Here is a 26,850-nt window from a genome sequence, read left to right as displayed (position 1 = left end):
TTGGGCTCTGCTACTGCTGCCTTAGAAGAAGTTGCTTTCCCTGCTGAAGACAACCAGCTGTGACCAAACAGCAACAGTATCCAGTGACATGTGGACACTCAGCATGAGCTGCTGATGCTTAAGGAGGATATTAGAAAGTGTCCTAGGAGGCACCTAGGACATCTTCCCTTTCTTGGGTTCTCTAACTATTCAGACTGTGCTTAGGCTAGAGGCACAGACTTTTCAACATTAGATTTGGGACTACTACCTAGGACAAATTTGAGACAGCGCTTCATCAACTACCACTTTGTGAATTCAGTTGGAATAAAACTCAATAACCACACACTAAGAAAGGTGTCCTCTTCCATGATGTCCTGTGCAGACATTTTGCCCAAGTTCCCAAATGCAGAGATGTTTTGGACACTGGGCTAAACCGTGAATAGGTGTGATTACTGCTCATAACATTTTCCCTTTATTTGCATTTCCTCATCAATGGGCTTCAGTGAGACCCAAATAGAGGCATTAAGAAGTATGTACTGTAGATTGAAATCCATCATTCATATTAGAGTACTTGTTGCAAGAGAATTGATTTGAGAGTTCACCTTTGGAGGAATCTTGCTTGGACATATCTGCACTGTATGAAAGGTATTTCTCACATACATTCTGTCCAAGTACTCTATGTTCACAGTGTCTTGAAAGTGCCAGCATGAAAACAGTGTGCCATGTTACTACAGTGCCCAAACCCTTGAAGGGTTTGCTATTTCTCTCATATCAGTTTAATAAATCAATTTCTTCCATGCTATAGGACTACAGTGTAAAATAGAGTTTCTGTTCAACTGAAGTATTGCACTTTAAATCTCATTGATGTTCTTACACTCTCTTCAAATTGGCAGAAGGTTATTTATGTATGACACAACTGTCTTTCTAAATACTTGTAAAAGTAGTTTTGAAGATAAAGGTTTGGATTAACCTTTAACATAGGAACATTTTCAGTTTTGTAACCATTCCAGTAATGTTTGAAAGCACTCCAGTGCCAATTAACTGGAAGCTAATAGTTTTGCCAGTGGAGAGAAAGTTGTAAGTGCTGTAAAATTTGTCATTGAAGATGATTCACGTTGCAGCATTGCTTCACACTAAGGTAGCTAAATCTCATCCTGCTATAAACATTATGATTATTACTTCTCTGGTGTTTATATTAAGCATGTTTGTGTAGTCAGTCCAACCCTTGGGAAAAAAAAAACAAATGAGGAATTCCTCTAAGAATTTATACGGCACAAGGTTGTGATTTTATTTTCTTAGACTTACAGTAGTTCTTTCATAAGTGAGTAATGGGTCCAAGAGATAGGAAGTTACTCTGTCTTCTTTTCTTGAAGACTGGAGAAAGACAGAGGTGAGGATGATTTTGTATTAAATCTCCTGGTGTTTTCTCTTATTTTCCATGGAATCCTGTTCTTAACTTCTAGTTTGCCTCTATCTGAAAAGAAAAACCAGAAGCTCAGCAATTATTCTGAGTGCATTTGGGAAAATGTAGATCATTTTTATCAAGGGATGCATGGGAAGTGGATGTAAATTATGGATATATATCTGTATCCAGCATATCTATCTGTCCTAAATGCACTCCCTAAAACCAAATGTGGAGTGCTGGGATCTGCCAAGTGAATTTCCAGCTCATTGTGAATGGCACTTTTCATTTCTAAAGAGTCTGTTTGACAGGCAGTACTCCCAAGTCACCTGTTGAAGTCTTAATAAAATTCTTATTATCTTTTTCCTGGTGTCTAGTAAGAGATGAACTTTCCTGCAACAGATGGGTAAATTGTCCTCTCTCCTCCAATGTCCTGCTAGTTTTCATTAAACTTTTAAAAACTTAATATCTTTGAAAATGTGTGAGGATTTTCTTCCCTCTGTTTAGATAAAATCAGCAAGTATTTTCAGAGAGCTGATGAGAGGCCAGGAAAAGCAAAATGAGCACAATGCTTGATAACAGAAGTTGTAGAAAACCAGACCAAAATTTTGCTTCAACTTCTGTTAATTTAACCAGGGTGTGGTGGTTTGGTGGTGAAATAAGAAATCATGTGTTGAACTGTAAAATATGTAAACCTGGTATCCTAGAGTTAATCTCTTGTGCCTTTTGCAGGTGGAGATTTACATTTTACCTTTATATATTTACCTATGGAGTACGGTTCCTGAAAAAGGTAGGCACTTATATTATTATACTTTCATAATCACAGACTTGAAGTCTTGTACAGGTACAATATAAAGCTCAGGAATAAAGTCAATGTTCACAAGGAGTGAAAATTGAAATTTAATTTGCATTCATAAAATGCTTTGCTACTAGCATTGGTAAGGAATATAAGTTCTTATCAATATTTAATGGGGTTCTTCTGTGTGAGGAAATGGACCAAGATACCAACTTTGAAAGAGAAGATGATACTTTGTTACTAGCTGCCAGCTCCAGTCTTTACTGTTTTTAGATCAGGTTTAAATTATTTGTGACTGCAGAGTGGGTGGGTGGCCCACAAAATCATTTAATGTGAAGCATTTCCATCCAATCCTCATTGCCCCCATTCTTTGTAAAATGGCAAATGCTAGATGTGACCATCCCCATCTTAGTTTTCAGACTTCTGAATGAGGTGTTTTAGCACTGAAGGACAAAAGCTAGCATACACTACAGCATTCTTTGTATATTTATAAATCACTAATATTTGAAACATAAAAGATAAGTAACCAATTAAATTTCCACTTTGATCATGTATATGCAAATTCTTTGGTTTCTGAATGAAACTGAGATTTTTCAGCTCTACCATTTGTTTCATTTGCATGTCTACAAAACACTTCTTTGCAGAGTACCACACCAATAGTCATGTCAACAAAACATTAAGTTCCAGTGAGTGCCAGTGGCATTAAACTGACTGCTTTGCTTATCATTAACACAGGAATGAGATAATGTTTTTGTTTTCCTCAGTAATATTTGTAGTTAAATAAATGGTGGCTTTGCTCATTAAGAGTTAATGGTCTGACTGTGCTCCAATTAAATGGAAAAAATATCATTATCTTTGGTGATAAAGAAACAGAGCAAAGAGTTCAGGATTAGCTTGTTTCTTGCTTGCTCACCCTTGGTGCTAAGCAGTGCCTGTATAGTGCTGTAAAATGAAAAAACAAGCATATGGAAGCAAAGCTTCCAGGTGACATATATACACTTTTCACATTTAATTTCCTTTCTTTAATTGCCCATGAGAATTAGAAACTCACAGAAGAGGATTAATTTTCTGTGAGTCTTCTGAAGTCTGTACTGAGACTTGGAAACCTGAAGTTGCATGTAGGTATTCTACTGGGAAAAGAATCATCAGCCTGGATAAACAAATCAGACTGAATTTTTCAAATTCAGTCTTGAAGATGATACAAGTATGCTGTGGCTATATTTAAAAAATGCTAGGTGCAACAAGCTTCTGTGTGTATGCAGCTGATGGAGTGTCCTTCCTAATGAATCACCCCCTACGGGAGGACTGAGAACTGTCTGGTGGGTAGTTACAATTTCTAGTGGTACATCTAGCTTGCAAAAGAACAGGGAAAGCCATGTTGAAGTGTAAATTTGACTCCAAAAGGCCACTCAAGGGACATAAATGTATGGAAGGCAAATAAAAAATAGCAGGGTAGTATGAAGGAAAAAAACTCGACAGGTAGAGCTCCACTTCTTCTGTTATGAAATTTCCCCTTTCTTGAAACTATAGGATGTTTCAAATGAAGGAACTGAAGTGCTTATCCTCATGTGTGCACTAACCACTGAGCCAGTGAGCTTCTGTGTGACAGCAGGAGATGTTCTGTTAGTGGCCCACAGTTTCTGTGTGCACATTGAGAGAAACTGGCTTCATGCTTTTTTGTGAGAGACAATGTTGTGTTCTGTTGCTCAGCTGAGTTGACTGATTCTTTGCCTCTTTTTGGAATAAAATAGCAGCAGCGATACATGCACATGCTATAGCCCAGAGAGAGTACTGTAGAAATTGTGATTTGTAATTTTCAGATTGCTTGTAGTCCAGAATTTTAGAGCCTAAAGTCAGACCACCTTCATTAGAAAGACATGAAAAGAACTTGTTAATAAAGTGGTGGCTGGTTATTGACATTGTTTCTGTATTACAGTTCACCTATTATTCAGATTGTTAACTTTAGATGAAGAAAATAATAGCTGTTATGCACAGCCACTTCATAAAATTAAATTGCTATATTCAAAAAATATACTGGTGCTCTAGACAGTTTTCAGTCTTTGTAGCAGTAGGACAGACTTGATTTTGTCATAAAATTTCCTCAGCTATTGGAAAGCTATTTGCAGAACACATTGCATGTTACATCATTTGGAGCAGAAAAAATTACCTGCATCAGAATATTCAATATTTCATTTATTGTTTCCATCTTTTGTTGCCCTACCTGCTGCATCTACTTTTTCATGAAACTAATGCTGCTGCATATTTTGTGGAACAGAACAATAAAAGAAATGCAGCATCTTGGAAAAATGCATACCACTGTTTGGATTAGGTCTGATTGTCTGATTCATAGAATAAGACTCCTTAAAGCAGGTAGATTTTTTTCTGGTTTTAGCACTGAAATACCAAAGCATGAGTTTGGAAAATATTTACCACCTTGGTTTAAATCACAGCTGATTCTAGCAAACAACACTGTGGCAAAAGCTGGGAGGGAGGGGGTTTACCTCCAGAGCTCTTGGTGTCTCTTTCACTTATTAATCAATTGAGCAGGCCTTCTGCTGGGCACATTTTCTGCTCTAGTCTGCATCTGTTGTGATGCTTCCTTCCCACATTCTTCCCAAAAGGTTGTTATATTATCTGTTACTGAAGCCTTGTAATTCCTTTTGTTCAGAGAGCTTATTTGCCCAATGCTGGATAAATATTCTCATTTAAATGAAGAATGCCAGAGGCCACTGTGGAGCCCTTTTAACACAATGCTGATATTTGATATTGTACTGTGCTATTAGCAGAGGGATAATGTGATACATAGGCCACTAAGGGAGGAAATGAAGCCCGCATTTGGTAGATTGTACTTGCTTTAAAATTGATTTGGATTCTCTGGAGGGTTTGATTCCTTTTTTATTTTTTACTCATAAAACCAATTTCTGAGTTTCTGTAAGTCATGAAAATTTTTAAGCTAAAATAATTTTGGATGTTAAAATTGAATTATAACCTTTTTCCTTTCTGTGAAAGCAGGGCTGAACATTAGGTGATAAATAAAACAATTTCTAATTCACTGAGTGAGCAAAAAAGAATACCTATGCTCTGGAGTCTTTTGAAGAATGCCATTGTGAGAAAGGGGAAATACCATATTACATTTTTAAATACGCATCACAAGTGGAAAAGGTTTCCAGGAAGACCATAGTTAGATGCTATCTCATGGAAAAGGAATTTGTTTCAGATTTATCTTCAGAAAGGCATAAAATTTGTTGAGGGCATTTAGGAGAGATTGATAGAGTGTTTTGAATGCCTGAGATCTAAATCATGAGTCATACTGTGAGAAAGATCAAAGCTACTGAAGAAACCTAGTTTTAAATGACTGCAGCACCTCGGTGTACATCAACAAGGAGAATGAAAGCATTTTGGACAATGAGGCTTTGTAAGAGAAGGCGAGTCAGCATAGGAAGTAATTCACTGTGTAAGCTGTTGGAAGTTAAGATAATAACTGCATCAGGCAAAAGAGGACAAAGCTAGGCAAGCTGGCAGAATTTATTTCTGGCTGAAAGGAAACTGAAGGGTTTTGAAAGAAAAAGCAAAAGGAGAATATCAATGGTATCCTAATTCAGTAATAGGATGACAACAGGACTTTCAAATGTATACAACGGGGACAAATTTTACATAATCATAGGAAGGAAAAGCAACACACTAATTTAAAAAATGCGTCTAGAATTGAATTTCACTTTATCTGTTTTGAATCCAGCTGGGGGTATTTAATAACATCAGAGTAGTAAGTAAATGCTGTGTAATCATTAAATTGGCAAGTTAAGCTGGTACTGAGCCATGTACAGCATCTCTGCTGCTTGTGCATTGCGCTGTCATTTGGGGCAGTGAAGGAGGGGCTGCCACACCTCATATCCCCCTGTGGACTGGTTGCTAATTTTGCCTTCAGCACAGTCAGTATTCATTTTCTTGGCAGCCCAGCTTTCTGAAAGACTGAAATTTTTTCAGGGTCATATCATAAAAAATGGCAGATATAGAAAAAATTCCTCACAAAGTGTTATATTTGGGCAATTTTATGATAAAAATAGTATTAATTCATCTGTAAACTGAGGTAGCTCATTCATACCTGTAGTAAAGTATTAGCTCAGCACTCTATTGCCATGAGCTTTTCATGTTTTTCTATTCAAATTAATGAAGCAGTCCTGTTTTTCACAGCTAATTAAACCTGAGCAAAGAGTACATGTTTGGATGTAAGCAATAGTAATACAGGTTATTATACAGTAATAGTAATACAGGTTATTACTAATGTAACTGGTGCCTTGCATTGCCCTTGTTCAGTTGCACTCACTACTGACTTGGAGGAGGATAGCTGTATTCTCAATTATATTAGTAAAACCTGTCGAACAAAATGTATTTTTATACCATAAGTGCTTCAAATCATTAAGCTGCTTCATTTTATCTTTCAGTAGTAGAGGAAAAAGTCTTGGCAATGAATAAATATATCATCAATGATCTTTTTTGGGTTTTTTCCTATTATATTCCCTTCCTATGTTAACCTGTCACAGCTCTCAGAGCTTTATCATTTCTTCTCCCTATTGATGCTCTTGGCTACTGGCTCTTGAACAGTGCCAGGTTAGCATGGGGAAGTACTGCTGTAAATTTGAAACTAATTCAGAGTTTTGCTTCTATTTTTTAATTGCTGTTATCTCACAGGTAACTTAAGAAGTTTCTTCAGGGATTTTTGTCCTGTTCCCAGAAATTGTAGGCTCAAGAAGATGAGGAAGAGAAAATTCTTTCCTCTTGCCCAGTTACTTTAGGTTTTTTTCTGTGGCACAAATTTACTATTTATGGTTTTATACTAAAACTTAGTACAAATTTGTGATTTATGAAACAAAATCTTATGCAATTTATGATAGTTCCCTTGTTCTCATCCCTACCAGCCAGTGTTATTGCTAGTTGTTTTAATAGATCAGTTGCAGAAAACTGCAAGTTATGTCAGTAGATCCATCAGCAGATGACAAATGGAAACATCAGACTTGTGTCTTTGCTCTTCCTTAGCAGGAGGGGAAGGTGAAAAACAGAGAGAAAATGAATATAACATTTTATGTAAGTTTAGACATTCTGGGAAATTATTTTGGCTGTCTTCTTTTGCTTTAGAGAAGAAAATGTTGTTATTATGGTCACTGACTCAGAACTGAGCAGGAAAAAATTCCTTGCAAGCTGTGTTTTTATATTTAAATTAATTAACATTTCCCCCTTCTGTCTTCCTGTTAGAGGTAAACACAATATGAGAGAGATTCTCTCACTGGGATTTTTTTTCATTTAGTACTTAGTACTTGTGGCATTATTACATACACCAAGAAATGTGATTCTTGGGGTGTTCTCTGCAGGGCCAGGAGTTGGACTTGATGATCCTGATGGGTTCCTTCCAACTCAGCATGTTTTGTGATTCTAAGTATTTCAGTTGTAATGAAAAAATGCAGTGGTTGCAGGAGTGGAAGGGAAGCAGCTGCTTCAGTGTGTCCTTACTCACTGTTGCTTAGGGTTGTGCCTCATTTTAGCTGTGCTCAGTGACCAGGGTGCTTAGAGATGGGTTCCAGTGCAGTGCCCACACACTGGGGTGGCTTTTGGCCTGCCTGTTCCAGCAACCTGTCTGAAGGAGTTCTGCTTGCTCAGTCAGGTGGGACTTGTGGTGTCTGTGTTGAGAAGCAGTCAGCTCCTTCTGCCAGGGTTTTAGTGGCACTACTTGAGAGTGGGAAGTTCACTAATGAAAGCTCTTCTTCACCACCTGCCCATTATGGCACTATGTGATTCAAATATATTCTAGCCTCTCCAAGGCCCTGTGAATTAGAGAAAACCTGTATTTCCTATTAAAGATTCTGCAGTTGCAGTAACTTCCTAATTTTCAGACTGTCAGGGATGATCCTGAGACCTTGCTACAATGTGCCTATATGAAAGTACAGTAAAAGACATCAGCTGGGGCTTTGGTTTGGCTTTTCTCTATACAGTGTGTTTCCAGTAGGCAGTGTAGGTTCATAAATACCACAATCTTAAACATCTGGGTTCAGGCATGAAATTTTATTTGATATTTACCTTGGTATGGAGTTACTACTATTAAAATTTGACTCTGGCTCCCTTCATGGACTGCATGCAGTGGTGGAACATGTTGTATGTCAGTGAAGCAAGCCACAGCGAATCCTGCAAGGGAAAGCAGCTGCCTGAGGATTTCCAAAACTCAGCATCAGGAGTACAATGAGTCTGGTAAACACTTGCCATCAACACATGGTATTGGAAGGCAGTGGCTGGCAGAATCAGACACATGGACTCTTCTGGCAGAGCAGCCACAAATAGGAACATAATTACAGAAAGTAGATATGTAATGTTGAGTTTAATTATTCACCACTTTCCTGTATGCCTTTGAGTAACCATAGTATCAGAGCACTGGAAACCCTGGAGCTTTGTTGAAGCTGCATGCTGTAGGAAAATTAGGAGTAGTCTGAAATGATATTACTCTGCAATGATCAATAAGGGTTGAAGTGCCCTATTTTATTTTTTTAATGATTTGCTCTTGGGATTTTTCCTGGTCTCTTAAAAGGTTTAATTTTATGCAGGTCTCCCTCCTACCAAGATAAGGTTTCCCAAGTGTAAACTTCAGTACTCTCTCTGAACAAACTAATTTCAGGCATGCAGTTATGTGTTGCCTTTTTAAATAAAGTAAATCCATAAATATCCTCCTAGATGCAAATGCTAGGCTAATTGATGTGGTCTGGCATCGTGATCAAAAATAGAAGGCAGCTCTAAAGCTAATGTACAGCTGCTTTGCTTCATCAAAGGGTTGTCAGGCATCTGGAGTGCTTGGGTGAATGTGTCCACTACTTTCTATGCACAGTTCTTACAGTGTAGATTGAGGAACTACAAAATACATTGAATAGTGTTTCTGGGAACTCTAATCTAGCTCCTGTAATATTTATGTAGATATCCAGCTGCTCTGAAATGTCATAGCACCAATGGCCACTCAGCTTGCTCATGACCAAACAGTCCTTGAAAACGTTGTCATTACACATGAAGGCAAAAGTTTTTATAAGTTTTGTTTACTACAAAGCAACCAGCAGAGCAAGTGTCAGAAGAAGAAGGTACACTAAAGAGAGCAAATATTTTGATGGCTGGGCTTGGTAAGGGGACTGGTGGCTGTCTGGGAGAGGAGAAAGAGGAGATGCTGCAGTCACCAAATTCTCTGTCTGGAGTGTTCTTCAATTCTGTTCAGTGCATTGCCTTAATATTAGGACCCTTCCAGATTCTAATTATCAGTTCCTTTTGCCAGCTTCATTTTCTTCATGAGCTGTAAATTGAAAGTAAACTTTTATCAACACAAGACATAAGCTCCAGATCTCTGTACATAATATTTTTAAAGAGAAAAGTGGATGTGTGCGTGGAGCTTGCTCTGCCTTTCCAAATATCATTTTATATAATACATTAAAACTTGAATTTGTATTTTTTTCTAAAACCTTTTTTTGAACACACATATATTTGCATTTGAATGTCAAGTGCATTGTGCAGTGATTGTTATTAATCTTAGCCTTTATAGTTCTTCCATATTTTATGGTTTCCCATTAGCAGAAGTGTTATGTTTGGAAGTCAACAGTGCAGATTGCTGAGAGGAAACACTGAGCACTCTTCATTGCAGAAGCATTTTTTCCCCTAAAACCTTTTTTCTACAGACACAAAGCACTAAACTCTAGAGGGAAAAAAAAACCCAGTTCTGCAGAAACTTAAAACAGCTTGCTTAGTCACAATATATGAAAAAAGAACCTCAGGAGGTTCATTGACAATGTGTCATATTGTCTTCACTTCTGTAGTTAGCTATGCCAAGAAATACCAACAACTGCTTGGATCTGTGAAGGATTTATGAAATTTCTATTCCTGGTGTGAGAAGCAGCTGCATCCTAAACCAAATCAAGTCACTGCAAGGAAGAACCTGCACAAGTTGATGCAAAATAGTAGCCACGGATTTTGTTGTTTTGCTGAGTCCTCTTTGTTCCCAGCATGGTGTTTTGTCAGAACTCGGTGATTTTGTGGGTAGGGGGAAGCATACATGATTTTGATGTGTAGGTGACCTGCAGTGGTGCTTGCAGAGTCAGTTTATTGCACAGTTCAGCCTGTGCTCTTGGCATCGTTGGCTGCTAAGGCCGTGCCCTCAGAGCCTGTTGTGCGTGGCCAGTGGAGACCGGCAGCTGTCTGATGTGTGCTTTAAATCAGCGGAACTTTAGTCTGAGAAATTCTTAAGTAGTAGCAAAACAAATACAACAGTAGCAAGGGATGTTGCTATATTCAGGGCAGCTTTTCAGAGGATAGTAGGAAAAAGCACATCTTTAGGAAATCAGAGAGTTTCCAAGACATCATAAGCAGACTTAGTGGAAGATGGTAGAAAATTTGAAAAGCTGACTCAGAAAGTTCTGGTTGTTGCGTTACGAATTTTCTAAAAATCAAGAACAATGAGGAATCATTTCATTTTCTTTCTGCTGGAGAGAAGGAAGCAGCAAAATATTTATACTTGTGAAAAAAAGAAAAGGTGACTTTTATAACTTTTTAAGTGTTGGCTTGTTTTACGACAATTAATACCTAGGAGTTTTTCTGTAGTTAAGAGGAATAAGAATGTATTTGTTTGTATTTTATATGCAGAAGCAAATATTTTCATGGACATATATGCTCCTTAAGAGTGAAAGATGGCAGCAGTCTGCAGTTACACTGATCTTCATTGAGCAAAGAAGATAGGGAAGGAAGCCCAGGATCATTGTGGAATTTGTATCTAAGAGACTAACTTATTAAAACATCTCTTGGGTTTGCCATGCATGGATGGAGTAATTTTTATAGTAGAACATAGAGCCACTGGTAGAGGAGAGTAAGGAATGATGCTTTTGGTGTTGCCAGGTAATCTAACTTTCCTTCTAATGTCAGCAGCCATCCAGCACACCATGCCAAGAGGATGCAGGTGTTGCAGGGAAAAAAAAGAAATCGAGCATTTCAATTTACCTCTAAGCAAGTGCTTATTCAACCAAGTGATGTCCAAAAGGAATTTTTATTAATACATTGTAAAAGAAAAAGGTTGCTATAATCCCTACCCATAATTGGGGGAAAATTACTATTGACATACTATTTCATTTAGACAAGTAGAAATGCACAAAAACAAATCCAACCAATGGAATAAAACCTAACAAAAAAAACCTACTACCCAACACCCCAAAAAACCTGTTAATTATGAATAGTTGTCCTTCTCCTAATGTTATGAAAGGTGCAGTTGACTAAATGGCTATCAGTTCCAGTTCCTGGATAATAAAACATCTGTGCGCAGTGTCAAATGTTACTGTATTTTGCAGTGAACAGAAAGCTGGTAGTCTCCTCCTGTGCTGTTGCAGTTGCACTTTGGGTAGATGAGATGTAAAGCTGGGGATACACTGAAGGAGGGAGGGGTCTGCCAGGGGGAGCAGGAGCTGCTGCTCTGCCTGTGCTGGGACAAGGCAGCTGCTGCTGAGGAGGAGAGTTTGGCTGTGTCTTGCCCTGTACACGGGTATCAGACAGTGGAGGTTTGCCCCTGGGGTGTAAGAGCAAATTGCACACAGCATTTTGGGGCTAAGTGAGAGCTGATCAAGAGGAGATCTTCTGGCCTTACTTTGCACCACTTGTTTCTGTGAAGAGCAAAGCAAGGACCTGCTGTAACTTAATGAATGTAGGTAAAAATGCCGTGAGACATCTTTGGCATCTTTGCCTATATCAGCCCCAAAAAAATGAGATCAGGAGAGCTTTGCTGAAAGTATATATTATCTTGACTGTAATTAATAGTGCTTATTTCCATTCCACTTAATATTGCTTGTAACAAATGATACAAAATTCTATTCAAATGCATTAACCAAGACAGATAAAAATCTTGGCAGAGTAGTGAACATGTACACAGTGAATGCTCTGTATTTTGCTGGTTTTGTTCAACAGTTTCAAAAGCTATCTAATTTGAAAAGCAACTTTAAATATTTTCTTTTTGGACTAAGGATGTCTTATTTTGATTTGAAATGTGTTTTGAACATAAATTGACTCTAGTGAAATGTGGGGATTCTGTCTTGATGTTCCTGGATTTTTACATGCTGGATTCTGGTAAAAAGAGATTTCTTTTTTTGGTGGAAAAATCAGAGGATTTTTCTTACTTACCTAAGAATTTTGGAAGAACCCCTTTGGGAGCTAAACCATGACCTCACAGTCATGACTAAATCAGGTGCATAACAGCTCTTTTGTGATAAACAGGAAGTTTTTTATTGTACTGCTTATTTTTCCCCCTTCATTTACTTTCACAATTGACCTTTCACATACTAGATTCTAGCAGCATTTTTACCAAGACCTGGAGATTTTAACTTCTTAGGACTTTCTAAAAGCCAGGGGCCAATTAGATGCTTTCTCTAGAGATAAGTAAATGAGGCTTCTGGCTAAGTGTGCAAACATCAAAGATAATTTTGGAAGGGTTTTCTGGTTTTTTTTTTCCAAAATCCTTAGTAATTTCCTTGTCTCAAGAGAAGTTTTCTTTCTGAAGGAATTCTTTAAAATTACTCTATTTAATCACAGAGATGGAGAGAGATTTGATGGAGTTTTTAATAGATATTCCTGTAAAGGAATTATGGTGATTTGTTCCTTAATACTGTAAGTCTCAACAGATTGAACAGCTGTTTACATCCTCTGTCACTGACATTGCATTCATTTGGCACTGCACCTAAGTGTGGTAGAACTTCAGTTTCCATCTGAGCTCCTTTATGTTCCGTAAGGCAGGCTGTCAGTAGTGCTGGTGTGGTCCTGGTGCTCTGTGCCTAGCATAATTGGTACTGAAGTTTTTGGTATTCTGTTTCCAGGTTAAGTGGGGGCCTTTTTGTTATCAGGATCATTGCATTTCCTCTCTTCCCCAATCCCCTTGTGTCCCTCCCTTCCTCAGACATTATATACCAAGAATAGGAAGTAGAATGAGAATTTGGTATTCAGCAGGCAGCAAAAAGAGAAGGATGCTTTTATTTTCATCAGAAAAGGATTTGTTGTGGAGCTAAGTCACTGACCTTTTCTTCTCATCTAGCATGGGATTTTCAGGCCGAACTGTGCTCTGCTTCACAGTGACCTTGCCTGTTATGAGGAAATTTGCAGACGTCCTAGAAGCACACACAGGACTCACTTGAGCCCTGGAATGTTGGTCTAGGTCCCTTATGATTAATCCACCTTTCACTGGTGGGTCTAGGTCTCACACTGCAGACTCTGTGAGCTTTTTTTAGGTTGTTGCTTCCTACTGAAGCCTCTACACAGTATTCCACAGTTGTGAAGTTCACAGAGGACTAAATAAGATGCTTCTTTGTCCAACTGTAACCATGGTTTACATTTAGGTGTTGAGTGCAGTCTAGGGCTGTGCTCATTGTGGAGGTCAGAGAGGAAGGCTGTGCTTAAACCAAGCTCTTCCTCCACCTCTTCCCTAAAACCCTCCAGACAAGCATAACCCAAGTGCCCTGCTGCTAAAGCTATTAACAGCAACTCAGAGATGCCAAGGCAAGTCAAGGGGAAGGGGACACTGGGGAGCAAAGAAGGGTAAGAAGGTGCTGCAGGCGCCCTGGTATTTTAAGTGCTCTTGCCCACAAAGGATCCATTAGGTTCCCAAACAGCTACTCAGAAGCATTTTGTCTGAGATGGCAGCATGGCTTTCTGAGCCTTATGAGGCTCAGAAGGGGCATATATTCTGCTGCATTGGTCTTTGAGGCTTAATGCATGCATTACATTATTTGTCAGTTGTGATACCCTGTAGGGCTTTGTGGTTATAGGTTCATCAAGAAAGGCCTATTTTATTTAGCAATCAGCATTTAAATTGCTCATAAACCTCTGTATCTGTAGCTCCTGCAGCAAGCATCTCTATGAAGAAGGCTTAAGATGTCATAATATTTGAAAGAGAAAAATATGCTTTTTTTGCTAGGACCTGTAATTTAGATAGAAAAATAATTGGGTAGGAAGCATCTCTTATCTTTTGATGAATATGATATGAAAGACAGTTACAGCTTTTCAAACCTGGCTAAAACTATGAATTATCCTAGAATATTTATGTGGATCTAATTTAGGCACCTGTCAGACAGAAATATTTTAGATTCTTTATATTGTCTTGCAGAGATACTGTGGCTGTTTCCAAAGACCTTTTTTTATTGCATGAAATGAGGGAAACTTGTATAGCACAGTAAATACTGTGGAGACCTTAGAACTAAATAATTGGTTCCATGAAGAAGTTATTTATGATGGAGGGAAGGATAAATTTGGATGGGCTTTAAGCATTCTTACGGCATCCTTGAGAGAGGCATATCAGAATCTCTAGGAGGTCTGTTACTGCAAATGCTGGCATACCTTTCAGGCTACTGTAAGAACTATTCTTTGTCATTTCAGAAGCACTGGGGGTATTAGTGTGAAAATTTCATTTCATCTTCTTTTTCATTAAAGGGCATATTCAAAAATCCTTCCTACCTAGCCTGATTCTCAGCCTGGGGGCTTTACCATTCTGCCTAGTGTCTGTTTTCTTGCTTTGATGCTCACCCACTGTATTTTGGATGAGTTTGATATGGTTTGCCTGAGCTGAGCTGCTCCATCTGATGGTAAAAACAAGAACAGGCCTTCTCTCAGGCAGTGAGGATTTATCTGAAAAACTGTGATCCAGGGGAAGCATTTAATGCTGTAAGTGTAAGCTGTGTGCTGCCTTAATCCAGGAGACTGACTAATGATGTTCTGTCCCCTTTGTACTCGAATGTAGAGTAGATAAGGCTAGGTAAAGGTGAAGGATGGATCCTGTATGGGAGAATGCCTATATATAATAACACATGCAAGGAATCTTCTTTGAAACATTTAAGCTGGCTGAGGTACAAATTTCCTGTGCTATTGAAAATAGTGTGAGATACGACCATCCAAACATGAGCTGGTTACTTTCAGTCTGCACTCTTGCAGAAGTGAGGTCATGGGGTACCAACAAAAACAGGCGAATTGCTCTAATTCATGCTCTGAAACTCTGAGAAGTCTCCTTGTTCTATTTGGTTTTCATAGTCTCTATCAAAAAATGCAAATTCTAAGCTGTTCCTATATTTTTTGTCCTTCATTGGTATTGAATATGTACACTTAACATAGCACAAAGTGGTCTGTACTGACCATTGTTTTGCTTTTTCTTCCTTTCAGACACCCTGGCTCTGGAATACCAGGCAGTGCTGGAGTGGGTATCCATATCAGGTAAAAGTTACAGTGCTGTCTAAGAACAAGCACGACACTTCTACAGAGCCCTGGTTTTATAATGGTGGAGCTTTGTGCCAGTATGTTTGTGTGAATGGGCTACTCAGCATTTCAGAACGTTGCTAGATTCTTCTCATCTTGCTTGAGTTCAAGATGGGAAAGATGGACATAGCTGTCATACCTGAATTCCACACAATAAATTCCAAAAGCTCCAAGAAGAGTTTGCAGTTTAAGGAATTTGACTTAGGGTGTAAGTATACATGTGTGTGTGTATATATATGTATATATACATACCCTATATGTATAGGGTATTTTTTTTTCCTTCTGTAAGAGCAGGGAAGGGGGGAAAAAAGCAATTGCCTGACTGGAAAGTGTGAATAAGAGTATTTTCCCAAAGACACATGAATCCCTGTGACAGTCAACAGCCCTTGACAGAACAGAGACTGAGCAGAACTGTGTTTGGATGCTACTGTTCTTGAAGTTTGTGTCTCTGTTGGAAATAGTTCATAGAGACAGTTCAGCAGAAATCTTGATCCAAGAAATATTGAGGGAATTTGGTCATGTAGCCTCAGAAGAAATAATGACTTAAATTCTATCCAGAGACTGGAAGGTGAACTAAAAAACATTAGGGAAGCAGCAGCAGAAATTGAATGGGGGAAGTGCTGAAAGTTTATCCCTCAGAAACTTCAGGTACAGTTGTTTCTTAGATTGATGTAGCTACAGTCACTGGTGCCTCTCAGCCCCATTTCCTACTTTTTTTGTGTTATTACATGCAAGAAGAGGTTGACTGAAAACAAAAGACCCTGAAGGTTACTGATTGAAGAACATATCTTTACCAGACTTACCAGAAGAACAAAGTCATTTAAAAGTCGGTTACAGCTTTTAGAGTGTGGGAGGTAAAATTACTATATCTAATATTGTTCTAGTAGTGGTGAGGGTCCAACATAAAGCAAATTGTCAAATTAAAGTCATTATGAAAATCACTGTCTTGAAGATAAAAATATCTACTAGGTGCTAATCAGGGCTAAGTCCTGGGGTTTCAATTTTTTCTGTTGGTTTTTTCCACAACTAGATAAAATTTCAAATCTTTTATTTGCTACAACTCCTTTGTAAATTACTGAACAATGCACTGCAGAAATCCAGCTGGACTTTACTGTAGACATAGTCAAACGGATCATTTGGGTGATGACACAGCCATAATCACAGGTTAACCTATTGAGGTTAGGTCTATGGAGAGCTGGAACCTAACATTTGAACTAAGTTAAACACACTATTGATCCAAGAAGGAATCTGTGACATCTTTAGAATTGTCCTACACTATCACTATGTATGGCTTGAGAAATACAAATGCTGTTGTTAATAAAGCAGCTGAAAAATCTTCATTTTTTTACTAGAAGTTTTCCCCAGAGAGTTCCCTTGCAATAATGATGCAGTTCATTGCAAGCTCTTATTTCTTTCCCTCTTTAATTATACATAATCAAAAGTCTGTTGGCAGTCTCTCTGACTCAGAAAAGAGTTATATTGGCCCAAGAGATGGCTTTAAAGGATAGATTTTGAGTTACACGTTTTTCATAAAGCATAAGCATATGTCTATGTTAAATTAACACCCATAGCATATTTCCTGGGAATCCAAGGCCTGGCTTTCAGCTGCAAGGAACTTGTCTGCAAAAGGGAATGGGAATAAAAGGTGCAACTGAAATACCTCTTGCCAATGGAAACAGCTCATACCCTCCTTGGCTGCACAGTTGTGCCAGTGCAAGGGGTTCTAGAGATGATTTATCTAATCCCTTGGGAGATGCCCTCAGGAGCTTCTCCTTTGCCAGTGTCCCTGTCTGTGCTGCCATGGAGGTGTGACTATCATGGAGGCACATTTAAATTAGAGTAGCTCCTAGGACTGGCTCTCTTAGGCTGAGGGTCAAAGTGTTTATGTGTGCTAACAGTTACCTTCTTTGAAGTTACCCCAGGTTGGTTTTGGTTGTGGATTTTTTAAATTTCTTTAATTTTTAAACAACTCTGTAACCATGTTGTATAACAGACAAGATGCTTGCATAAATTTATTTTACTCTCTTCTTTCCTAATGTTAATATATCCCCAGAAAATGGTTAAATTCTTCAAAAATGGACATTTGTATTATAAAGAGCTCTGCTCAAAGCCCACATTTTCATCATTATCAGATGAGATTATATACTAGCATTACTTTTTTTTCTAGTCTACTCTAGTATTGGTTTTTTGCTATGCTTTAAACTCACATTATTGATATACAGCAAGATCTTTCAAGTAAACTTTCAAAACAGACTTAGAAATACTCAGAATTTAGTTTGCTCTGGGTTCCAAATGTACAACATCATAATTTTTGGTATTACAGTATTGTCTGGGCTAAAACATTAGAAGAGAGTATGTTGGGAAGCTTTATTTTTCCAGAGCCATCAGAGTTTGAAAGGGGCAACCATCATCTTTCTTTATATAGGATACTTATGTATAATTCAACAATCCCCTGCAATTAAACATGTTTCCTATAGATCACAGCTGCCTGTAATGTCAGTTAGACTCTATTAACATTTTCTCATCTCCATCTTTCAGCCCCTGATTCCTGACCTGCATTACTACTACATAGTTGAATTGTCTTTCTACTGGTCCCTAATGTTTTCTCAATTCATTGACGTCAAAAGAAAGGTAAGAACAACGAGACTGAAAACACAGAGAGCTTTAAGCTTTAGCATATAATTCTTTACTTGAGGAATAGCTGCATTACATGTGCAGTGAACTGGAAATACAGTTCTTTCCAGTGTTCAACTCTTGCAGATACTCATCACTGAGAAACTGTGATTGTCTTACTCTGCTCCTTGTTGCTGTAATGTGAGGTTTTCCTGCACATGGAAAGAAGAGCCTGGAGAAAATATTGAAGGGCAAATAGCAGAAGCCAAAAGAACCTTCTGGCTTTCATGCAGTGACTTGAATGGAATTGAACAGGTAGTATCTGGTAGATGTGCTGCTTCTTCTAAGAGTTAAACAATGAAAGACCAAGAAAAGGGCAAGACTGCCTCATAAATTCACAGTATCACTTTGTGAGGTAAGATCTATGAGGGCTTTCAGATTTTTCTACAAAAGGACAACAAAAACATTTAATATTAAGAAGTGATGTTATATTTAATTTTTACCCTTCCAGTCATGTAGCTGAGCATTGCTATTAGAGAGTTGTTAATGAAAAAAACCAAGACTCTATCCAAATAGAAATATTTTTCCAGAAATAGTTGCAACCTGTTCCATATTCCAAGTTCTCTCCTCTGAGGAGAGTTCTAGTCCATAGCAGAACAAGCAGCACAACTCTGTAATAACAGTCCATTGAGCTATTCTTGCAGGGGCTTTAACATTTCAAAATTGATTTTTTTAAACATTTGAAAGGATTTTATAATATCTTGACGTGTTTCCTTCAGCTGTCATTTAAATAAATGATTATAGGCTATGCTAATGGAAAAATTCCTCTTTATTAGAATTGTAGCAGGAGCATAACTCTGAAAAGAGTAAATGAAGGATGCATTATGACCTGAATAAACTCATCTGTCACTAGAACCACCGTGTATTCCTGGGAGTCCTATGCCAGAGCTACCTATATAGAAACACACTCCTCTATGTGGATTTCCAGATTATTCCAGATGTAGAAATCTCAAGAAAACATCCACAAAATTTAAATCCAAATTGGAGGATAAATTGTAAATAAAACAACCAATTTATGATGAATACATATAAATCCCCTGCTTGCATTGTCTGTATATGCTAAACATCTGTTAATCATGAGCTTGAAATGAATACAACAGTTTCACAAACTGAGATAGAGACAATGCTTAAGGGAGCTGTATGATAATGGAGATGAATTTAAGTCAAGAGAAATATTAACTAATATGTTACACTGCAGGGGCCAAGTCTGTTTCTTAGTTATATAGAAATGACTTGTACTTGTTATCAGAAAAACCTTGGGGCAACCTGCTGTGGAAATAGGATGGGACCTGGAGGTGGGAAGTGAATTGCTAGCAGCCTATTGACACCCCAGCCACAGCTCCTGTCCCAAGCACCAGCTCTGTCTGAGAATGTGCAGTGTCCAGCAGAGAGCAGGAGCACATCTGCAGTGCAATGATAGCAAGTCAAAAGCCTTTCATTATCAGCAGCCAGCAGGGAACAGGGGAGATGCCATATTTATAAATGACCTATTAAACCACTCACCGGTTTGGACTGTGGAGACAGCTCTTTTTGTAGTGTAAGCAGAATTGATAACGAGAAAGATCAGATTGGAGAAATGCAGCTGTGCCCTGGTGTAACACAGTAAAACTGTTTGGAGTGCAAGCTGCCAAGGAAACCCACTGAGCTGAAAAATGTTACTACTGGAGACTTACAATAGCTGGCAAAAAGGAGTACAAGCTTGACAGAGACACCAGTTCTTGCAACACCATAGTAGTTCTCTTTTAAAAGAAGGCTGAGTTAAAAAAAATGTGGAGGCCTTGTAATGCACCCCATATGCAATGTGTGGAATGGTGCCCACATGAAATAGGGATCTGTTCAACAGGAAGCAGGAAACTTGCCAGCTAATATCAGATGTTATTGTAATATTTCACAATTGACTTGTATGGAGCAGATTAACAGTTCTCAACCTGAGTAAGCCACTGATGTTTTCATGTTACAGTGAAAGGAATATTTTTATCTAAATCTTGGTTATCATTTTAGATACTTTAAATTCAGCAGCAGTGGCTGTGTTGTATTCTGGGACAGTCAGAAGTGCCCAGGCAGTTTTGAGCACTGCAGGAATTCAGCCAAGTGTTTTTTTTCATGTAGTTGGGTTTGTCTGAAGGAGAGGTGCAGTGTGTCCTTGCTGGAAGCAGCAGCCCTCAGCACTGGCCTAACTCCAGAACTGGTCTTTTATCTACTGTAGATCAAGAGAAATGTACTTACTGTTTCCCATCTCCATTTTATTCTTCTCTGATAGCAAACTAATGACTTCAAAAATTACTTCCAGGGTTGTTTTTTGTTTTTGGTTTGGTTTTGGGTTTTTTTGACTTTCAAATACTTGTTTATCTTTATTTAAGTGTTACAAATTCCACCAGATTGTCTTTGCCTGACTGGAGGTGTGAGCAAACTAGGTTGCTGCACAAACCTACTATTGGCATTAAGTCAGTGAACTGTGTGTATCAACTTCTACAGTTTTATAATGGCATGCTTTTAGCTTCAGAAATAACTACTATTTTGCCATAATGATTTTCTCCCTTAAGGGTGTTCATTTCCAAAGTATGAATTGTTGTTTTATCATCTTTTTCCAGCTTCCCATGCTCCTGTTTTGTAAAACACTGAAAAAATAATTAGAAAAATAAAAACTGAAGTTTGTCAGTTTCAAAAGCACCTGATAAACCTTAAAAGCAGTGAGGCTTATTTACATGCTTTCTGGATACCTGATGTGTTGTTTAATAGAAAAACATTTGGCAGGGACATTTAAAAGAATATATTAAACTTCTATTCAGAGTTTTAACAGGTTTGCAGAAGGACTAAGAGACCTTTCTGTGTATTCACACCTTTTATTTCCAAGCATTTGGCAATTCCTAGAGCTTCTGTGTTTTGCTTTTTTTTTTTTTAATGACAGTTCACTTATTCCAAGAACAAAATTATCTGTAGCTGCTGATTTTCTTGAATACTGAAATTTGATTCTAGAAAATTTACACTATATTTTGCTAGATTTGGATACTAGATTTCTTTCTTCAAAGAGACTTTTCTTAGCAAAGAAAGACACACAGAATTGGTTTCTTTTGTTTCAGTGGAAGCAGTTTAGATTGCATGTGTTTTGCAGACCTTTCCCTTTCCTTGTTGATCTGTAATATAAGCCATGCAGTTGCTATTTTGCCCTTCAGTGGCACTAATGCTCCATGGCCCCTTGGCAGTTCAGTCAGTGAGTGTGACACGTTAAACAAATGTGGATGGCAGAGGCCTTAATTCCAGAGGGCTTGTCTACAAGTTGAGACCCATGGGGTTTCTCTGCTGTCTGCCCTCTGTTCTTCCCACTGATGGTGTCTAGAATAGGTTCCTTCTCCTATTCTTAACCACAGATTTTCTTAACCTAGGCACATGACATCTTCCAGCAGTTACAACTGGAGGCTATGAATCTTCTGTAAATAAACACATCTTTCACGAACGTACATGTGATTTGAAATACATTAACAAAAAAACAAACAAAAAAACCCCACAAAAATTAAGAAGCCCATTCCTGTACAGCTGCTACTGTATGTGGGTGAAAATGCTGGAGTAGGATGGGAACACAGGTACCACTTGGTATCTATGTGTTCAATACCCTTGTGTATAACTAAAGTCTAACAGGTAGCATATTCAGAGCATAGTATTAATTAATGACTTTTGAAAGTGTCACAAAGAGGAAAGAAAAAATCCCAATAACAAATCAGTATTATTTATATAATTACTACTTTTTTTCAACAGTTTTCCGTAGGTCAGTCCAGCACCTCTGTTTCAGAGGTGGCAGAGTCAAGTAACTGTCTTTTTTAAGAAACATTATTACAGGAGTTCCCCTGACAGCATTTCTTTAAGAAGAGTCATGCAAAAATGCAGAAGACTGCTGCCCAAGATCATTAGGATTTCTTAGGAATAATCCATATTGTCAGGAATGCCTTGAAGAATATCCAAGAGGGACTAGAAATCTTGTATTTGTAGAACATGAATGTGTCAGCTGTGAAAATAGAGGAGATTTTCTACTTGACTTTTTGCCCCATTAGGACTGCCTATGTGCTAACATAATTGCTTTTGGAAGGGAAATTAAGAACAGTGCCATAGTGCCTGCAGGTGAAGGAGGTAAAGAGCACTATGACCACAGGGCAATAATAGTAGCTTACCCAGGGCAATAACAGTAGATTACCCTTGTAATCCCATGTAAGAAGGTAGGTGCTTTGCTGGTTTTATTATTGTGATGTGGTGAAATGGTCTTTATGTGTGTATTTGTAGTTCCTGAAATGACTGAGATGCCATACCCTTGTTTTCCCTCAGGACACTCAGAAAGGCAAACAGCCTTTGATTGTCTTTTTCTTCTGTCTGTGTTGGAGGTACTGGCAGTGCCTACTGAGGAGCAGGAAATAGGATCTTGTAGCACCTGACAGCACTGAACATAAGTGATAGGCTGGGAGCAGGCCCTGTCCCTCTGCAGTTAGTGAGACCGCCCAAGCTGCAGGTTTTTCCATGGACTGCAGGTGCTGGTACTGGGAGGCAGTGGCACTGCACATCCTTAAAACCAGTGGTGCCTGCTGCATTCCCAAAGAGAGCTGTGGGAACACTGTGCAGGGTGCTTCTCAGGACTGAGCAGACAGTGCAGTCAGGGGCTGGAGCTGCTGCTTTTCCAGAGCTGCCCCTGTGTTAATTGGAGCTCATGGCACTTTCCATAGGGCCCTCCTGCTCAGCACAGGTTCCCTTTGCAAACCAGATGCTGCCCCTCTAAAGGCACAGTTTTGGTTTTCTCTGTTGTAGGCCACTTAGCTGAAGACTACCACAGCTCAACAGGACTGGCCAACAAAAGCTATCAGAAAGCCAAATTCCACCTCCCAATACACTTGGTGAGCAGGCTGCCTTAAGGAACTGCTCCTTTTGACTGCCTGGATCTCTCTCCTTTCTGACAGCTCTGCATGAGAGCCACTGAATCTGCTGGGAGCTGTGCTACAGATTTTACATCTGGTGCATAGAGAAACTTCCCAGTTAAATGTTGCCTGTGATCTTAAGGGTTTTAATATCACTTCTTCAAAGCTGTGCAAGTCATTCAGCAAATGCCAACAAGACTATTTTTGACTGACTCAGTGCCTTGCTGAGAAGAGTCTCATTAGGTCCTGTTCTCTCATTAATCAGTCTGGGAGCCTCGTCCAGGCAGGCAGGTTGTTCCCTCTGCTTTATCTGCCCCGTGGCAAGTATCTGTGAGGGTACTTCTGGGAGCACCTCCACTCCCAGATTTTTCAATAGTAACAGTTACTTTATGGCCAAATAACTGAGTTACCGGTGTGGAGACCAGCTAGCCTGCATCATTTGGGAGGCAGTGGGTTAGAACCAATTAGGAGGAGATGCTCCAGCTCACTTGAAGACTTTCCTGACCCTGTTACAGTGTGAAGACAAAACACCTTGATTAAAAACAAACAAATAAAAGTCTGGATCTGGGATTCTCCCAGTTGTTCTTGGTAGGTGCCTGCTGTCCTAGTGTACTAGTGCCTTCCTTTGTAGCTATTTTCTCTCTTCTGAATGGTGAATTATTTGGCACTTGGTTATGCATATTGTTATAATAATATGTTACTTGATGCATAAAAACTACAGTGGAATTTGATTTGCATGTACATATGCCTTTTCAAAGTAGCTTCAACTGCAAATGTTTACTTTATTAGGTTAAATTATTTTGAACTGAGAAGTGTGGTCATTGCCTAGTTTTCAATAATGTTTTTGCATTTGGTTAACATATAATGATTTTTTTATTCAGTCTAAATGAAATATAGAGCAGGGTGTATAATACACTTATATAGTAGATATTTTTTATAACTTAAATATAATGCTGGATTTAAGAAACAACCGTCCAATTTTGTATATGAGTACAGAATATCAGTGTTTGCTTCATTGTATTTTTTGTTTTTTATGTCTTCTGCTTCTCTAGGACTTTGGAATCATGTTTACACATCACATTGTAACAGTCACCCTGATTACCTTCTCATATGTGACCAATCTGACACGAGTGGGAACCTTGATCTTGTGTCTCCATGATGCAGCTGATATTGTCCTAGAGGTGAGATCATTCCTATGTCATCCTGTCTCTAGGCAGAACCTTTTTACTATGCAGAACAAGTGTTTCCTAAGCCATTTCAAGATGGTAATGGTGATTAATATAGTGTATTTCCTTGCCTAAATATCTTGCACTTGTAGCAGTGCATATTTCTGACTTCAGACTGGTTTCTCCTTCAATATGTTTCTTGTACAGAGCAGAGACTGGTAATGCATTGCATGCCAGGGAGGGTTACATACAGATTCTAAATACAGCATGGGAAAATCAAAAGCTAAAATTGCAAAATCTGGAAAGTGGTGAAAGTGGCTCACCTGGTTCTTAACCCCTGTGACGTGGTGTGTGGAGCAATGACACTGACATTGCTGAAAGAATCAAGGTGTCACGGTGTGTTTCTGTTCTGCTTTGCTGGGCAGAGGGTGTTGGACAATTTAGTGGCTTATTTGGGCATGGCCAGTGAGCTGACCTCTGACTTTCCAGGTTCCCATGCCTCTGGATCCCAGTACCAGCAGCTGTATTTGGAGAAGAAGGGATGATTGAAATTCTTTTAAGGCAAGATGGTCTGAACTTCCATAGTGGCAACTTAGAGATGTTATCATCCTTTATCTGCATCAGTTATGGGTCATGCTGGAATTTTACTGTCTCTGAACTCTCCTCCAAAGTTAATAACTATTTTGTCTGAAATTATTTTTTATTCAAGTACCTGCAAGGATACCTGTTATGCAAGAAAATAGACTTACTGCGTGAGTCACCTATTGCAAAATCAAGATCCTGCCATTCTGATTCAGTAGTGCTGTAAATATGTTGTTTTTTTTTTAATCTTTTTTGATCTGGAAAGCACATGGCTTCCTGAGATAGAAACCAAAAAAGAATATGGATTTTTTGGGATAAAAATAATCATATCTTTGCAAGTTTATTTTTCTGTTTTAGCGATGTGTATAGCTAGCTGTGACTTCACCTAAACTTTCATCATTCCTCTTTTCTCACCACCAGAAAGAACTACTTAAAGATGTTTATTCTAGATCAGACCAGTGTCTGTGGAACTATAAAAACACTAGAGAGCAGCTGTACTAGGCTAGCTAAAACTTTACCCTCTGGTTATTAACTGAGACAAAGAGGAATTGCTGGTGTTCTCACCAGTTGCAAACATTGATCAGATATGCTTCCTCATGAGGCACATACTTAAGTGGGCTTTCTAGTCAGGTCTTTCAGTCTGGTTTGACTGGAAATTCTGCTAGGGCAGTGGGTCACAGCACTGGTGCCATATGAGAGGAGATGGACTCTTGCAGAGTGCTGACATTACTGAGGGGAAGGTCAGTGCAGAGGAAGAAAACTATCAAACTGCAAAAGAAGTTGGTTAAATGGCTTGCGGTGATGGGTCAGTTGTTCACCTGACTTGTGTTACCTATTACATATTTGTAAAAATGAAAACCTTTTTCTGGAGGGCGCTAGACTCTTTCCATCTACCATTTCATAATGGAACACATCCACTGGAAAGCTGGAAAGCACCATTTTTTGTTATTCTCGTTGCAAAATGTAGTGTGCATTGGTGGGAATACTGGAGGTGATATTTTTTCCACTGATCTTAAGGTATCTGGAAGTATGGAAGAGCCATAGTAGGATTTTCAAGAATTTTTAATGCTGTGTTCCTCAGTTGTAGTCATGGTTTTTAAATTCAGAAGATAGTGTTCTATTGTCTTAGGTGGCCAAGTTCCATCCAACAACAACATATTCATTCCCCTTTTTTCTAGTCTTTCTTTATCACTATAATCTGTAGAATTATTGTAATTTGTTATTTGAGAACCAATGCCCAATAGCTGTACTGTTTTTGAGAAATGGCATGATACTACTACAAGTTGCTATAGTAATATCAGCCTCATGCACTAAGAAACCAGTTTTTCAGACTGCCACCATGGAAATACATCTAGAATTCCTGGACTGAATTTTCCATCATCTGAAAAGCAAGGAAGTTAGTAATGCTTCTGCTTTGAATATTGGCACCAAAGTGTTCTCTTTCCCTTCAAACTAGGCTATTTCCTTCAAACTGCTAGGAAATTTGTGTGTGTCCTCTAGAAAATAGGACTGATTCAGAAGGATTATGTTTTCTTCACAGCAGTGATGTCTTTCCTCATATTCTGGGAGCTTCTTAACTGGGTTTCTTTAGTGAGGAATAATCTTCATGTTCTGGTTTTTAGTTGAACATTGAAGAAATTGGGTAACATCCAAAAGTGCAGGTTTGGTTTTGGCATGCAGATTATCTCTTTCTCTGGTTTGAATTCTGCCCTATTCTGTAGGGCTGGTTGTAGTAATTTTGCTCCCTCTTAGTACTCTGGAAGCCTGCACAAGTATCTTCTGGGGTACTGGGAGCTGGATGCAGGTCCCCTCAGAAAGGAGCTTTGAAAGGGTTCCAAGTGGCTTAAGTGGACACAAAAGAGTTCCCAGTGTCTTAAGTGGACTTTCTGGATACATTTGACAGAAAACATGAAGAAAGACTGACCCTGCCTCAAAGCAGATGTTATTTTAAAATAATTAAGTGCTTGCACACATTAACACTGTAGAAGCAGCATGGACATCTTAAAACAAGCTTCCTTCCCTATATACCATTTTCTTCAGGGAGAAAAGGGTAAAGAAACTTCTGGGAAGATC

At 38.6% G+C, this 26,850-nt stretch overlaps 1 protein-coding gene across 1 annotated transcript in view; it reads left to right on the top strand.

Annotated features, from left to right (window-relative positions):
• CERS6 (ceramide synthase 6) overlaps positions 1-26,850 on the top strand; it is a 97,772-nt gene that overhangs the window by 47,046 nt on the left and 23,876 nt on the right. The window contains exons 4-7 of the mRNA XM_071434972.1: positions 2,114-2,171; positions 15,369-15,419; positions 18,000-18,092; positions 24,082-24,210. Coding sequence (XP_071291073.1) covers positions 2,114-2,171; positions 15,369-15,419; positions 18,000-18,092; positions 24,082-24,210 — 331 coding nt within the window. The remainder of the gene's footprint in view (positions 1-2,113; positions 2,172-15,368; positions 15,420-17,999; positions 18,093-24,081; positions 24,211-26,850) is intronic.

This window comes from Agelaius tricolor, unplaced genomic scaffold (genome assembly GCF_023055355.1).
Source record: "Agelaius tricolor isolate 1412-34295 unplaced genomic scaffold, bAgeTri1.0.p SCAF_10, whole genome shotgun sequence".
NCBI classification, from domain to species: Eukaryota; Metazoa; Chordata; class Aves; order Passeriformes; family Icteridae; genus Agelaius; species Agelaius tricolor.
This window is presented reverse-complemented; position numbering and strand designations above follow the sequence as displayed.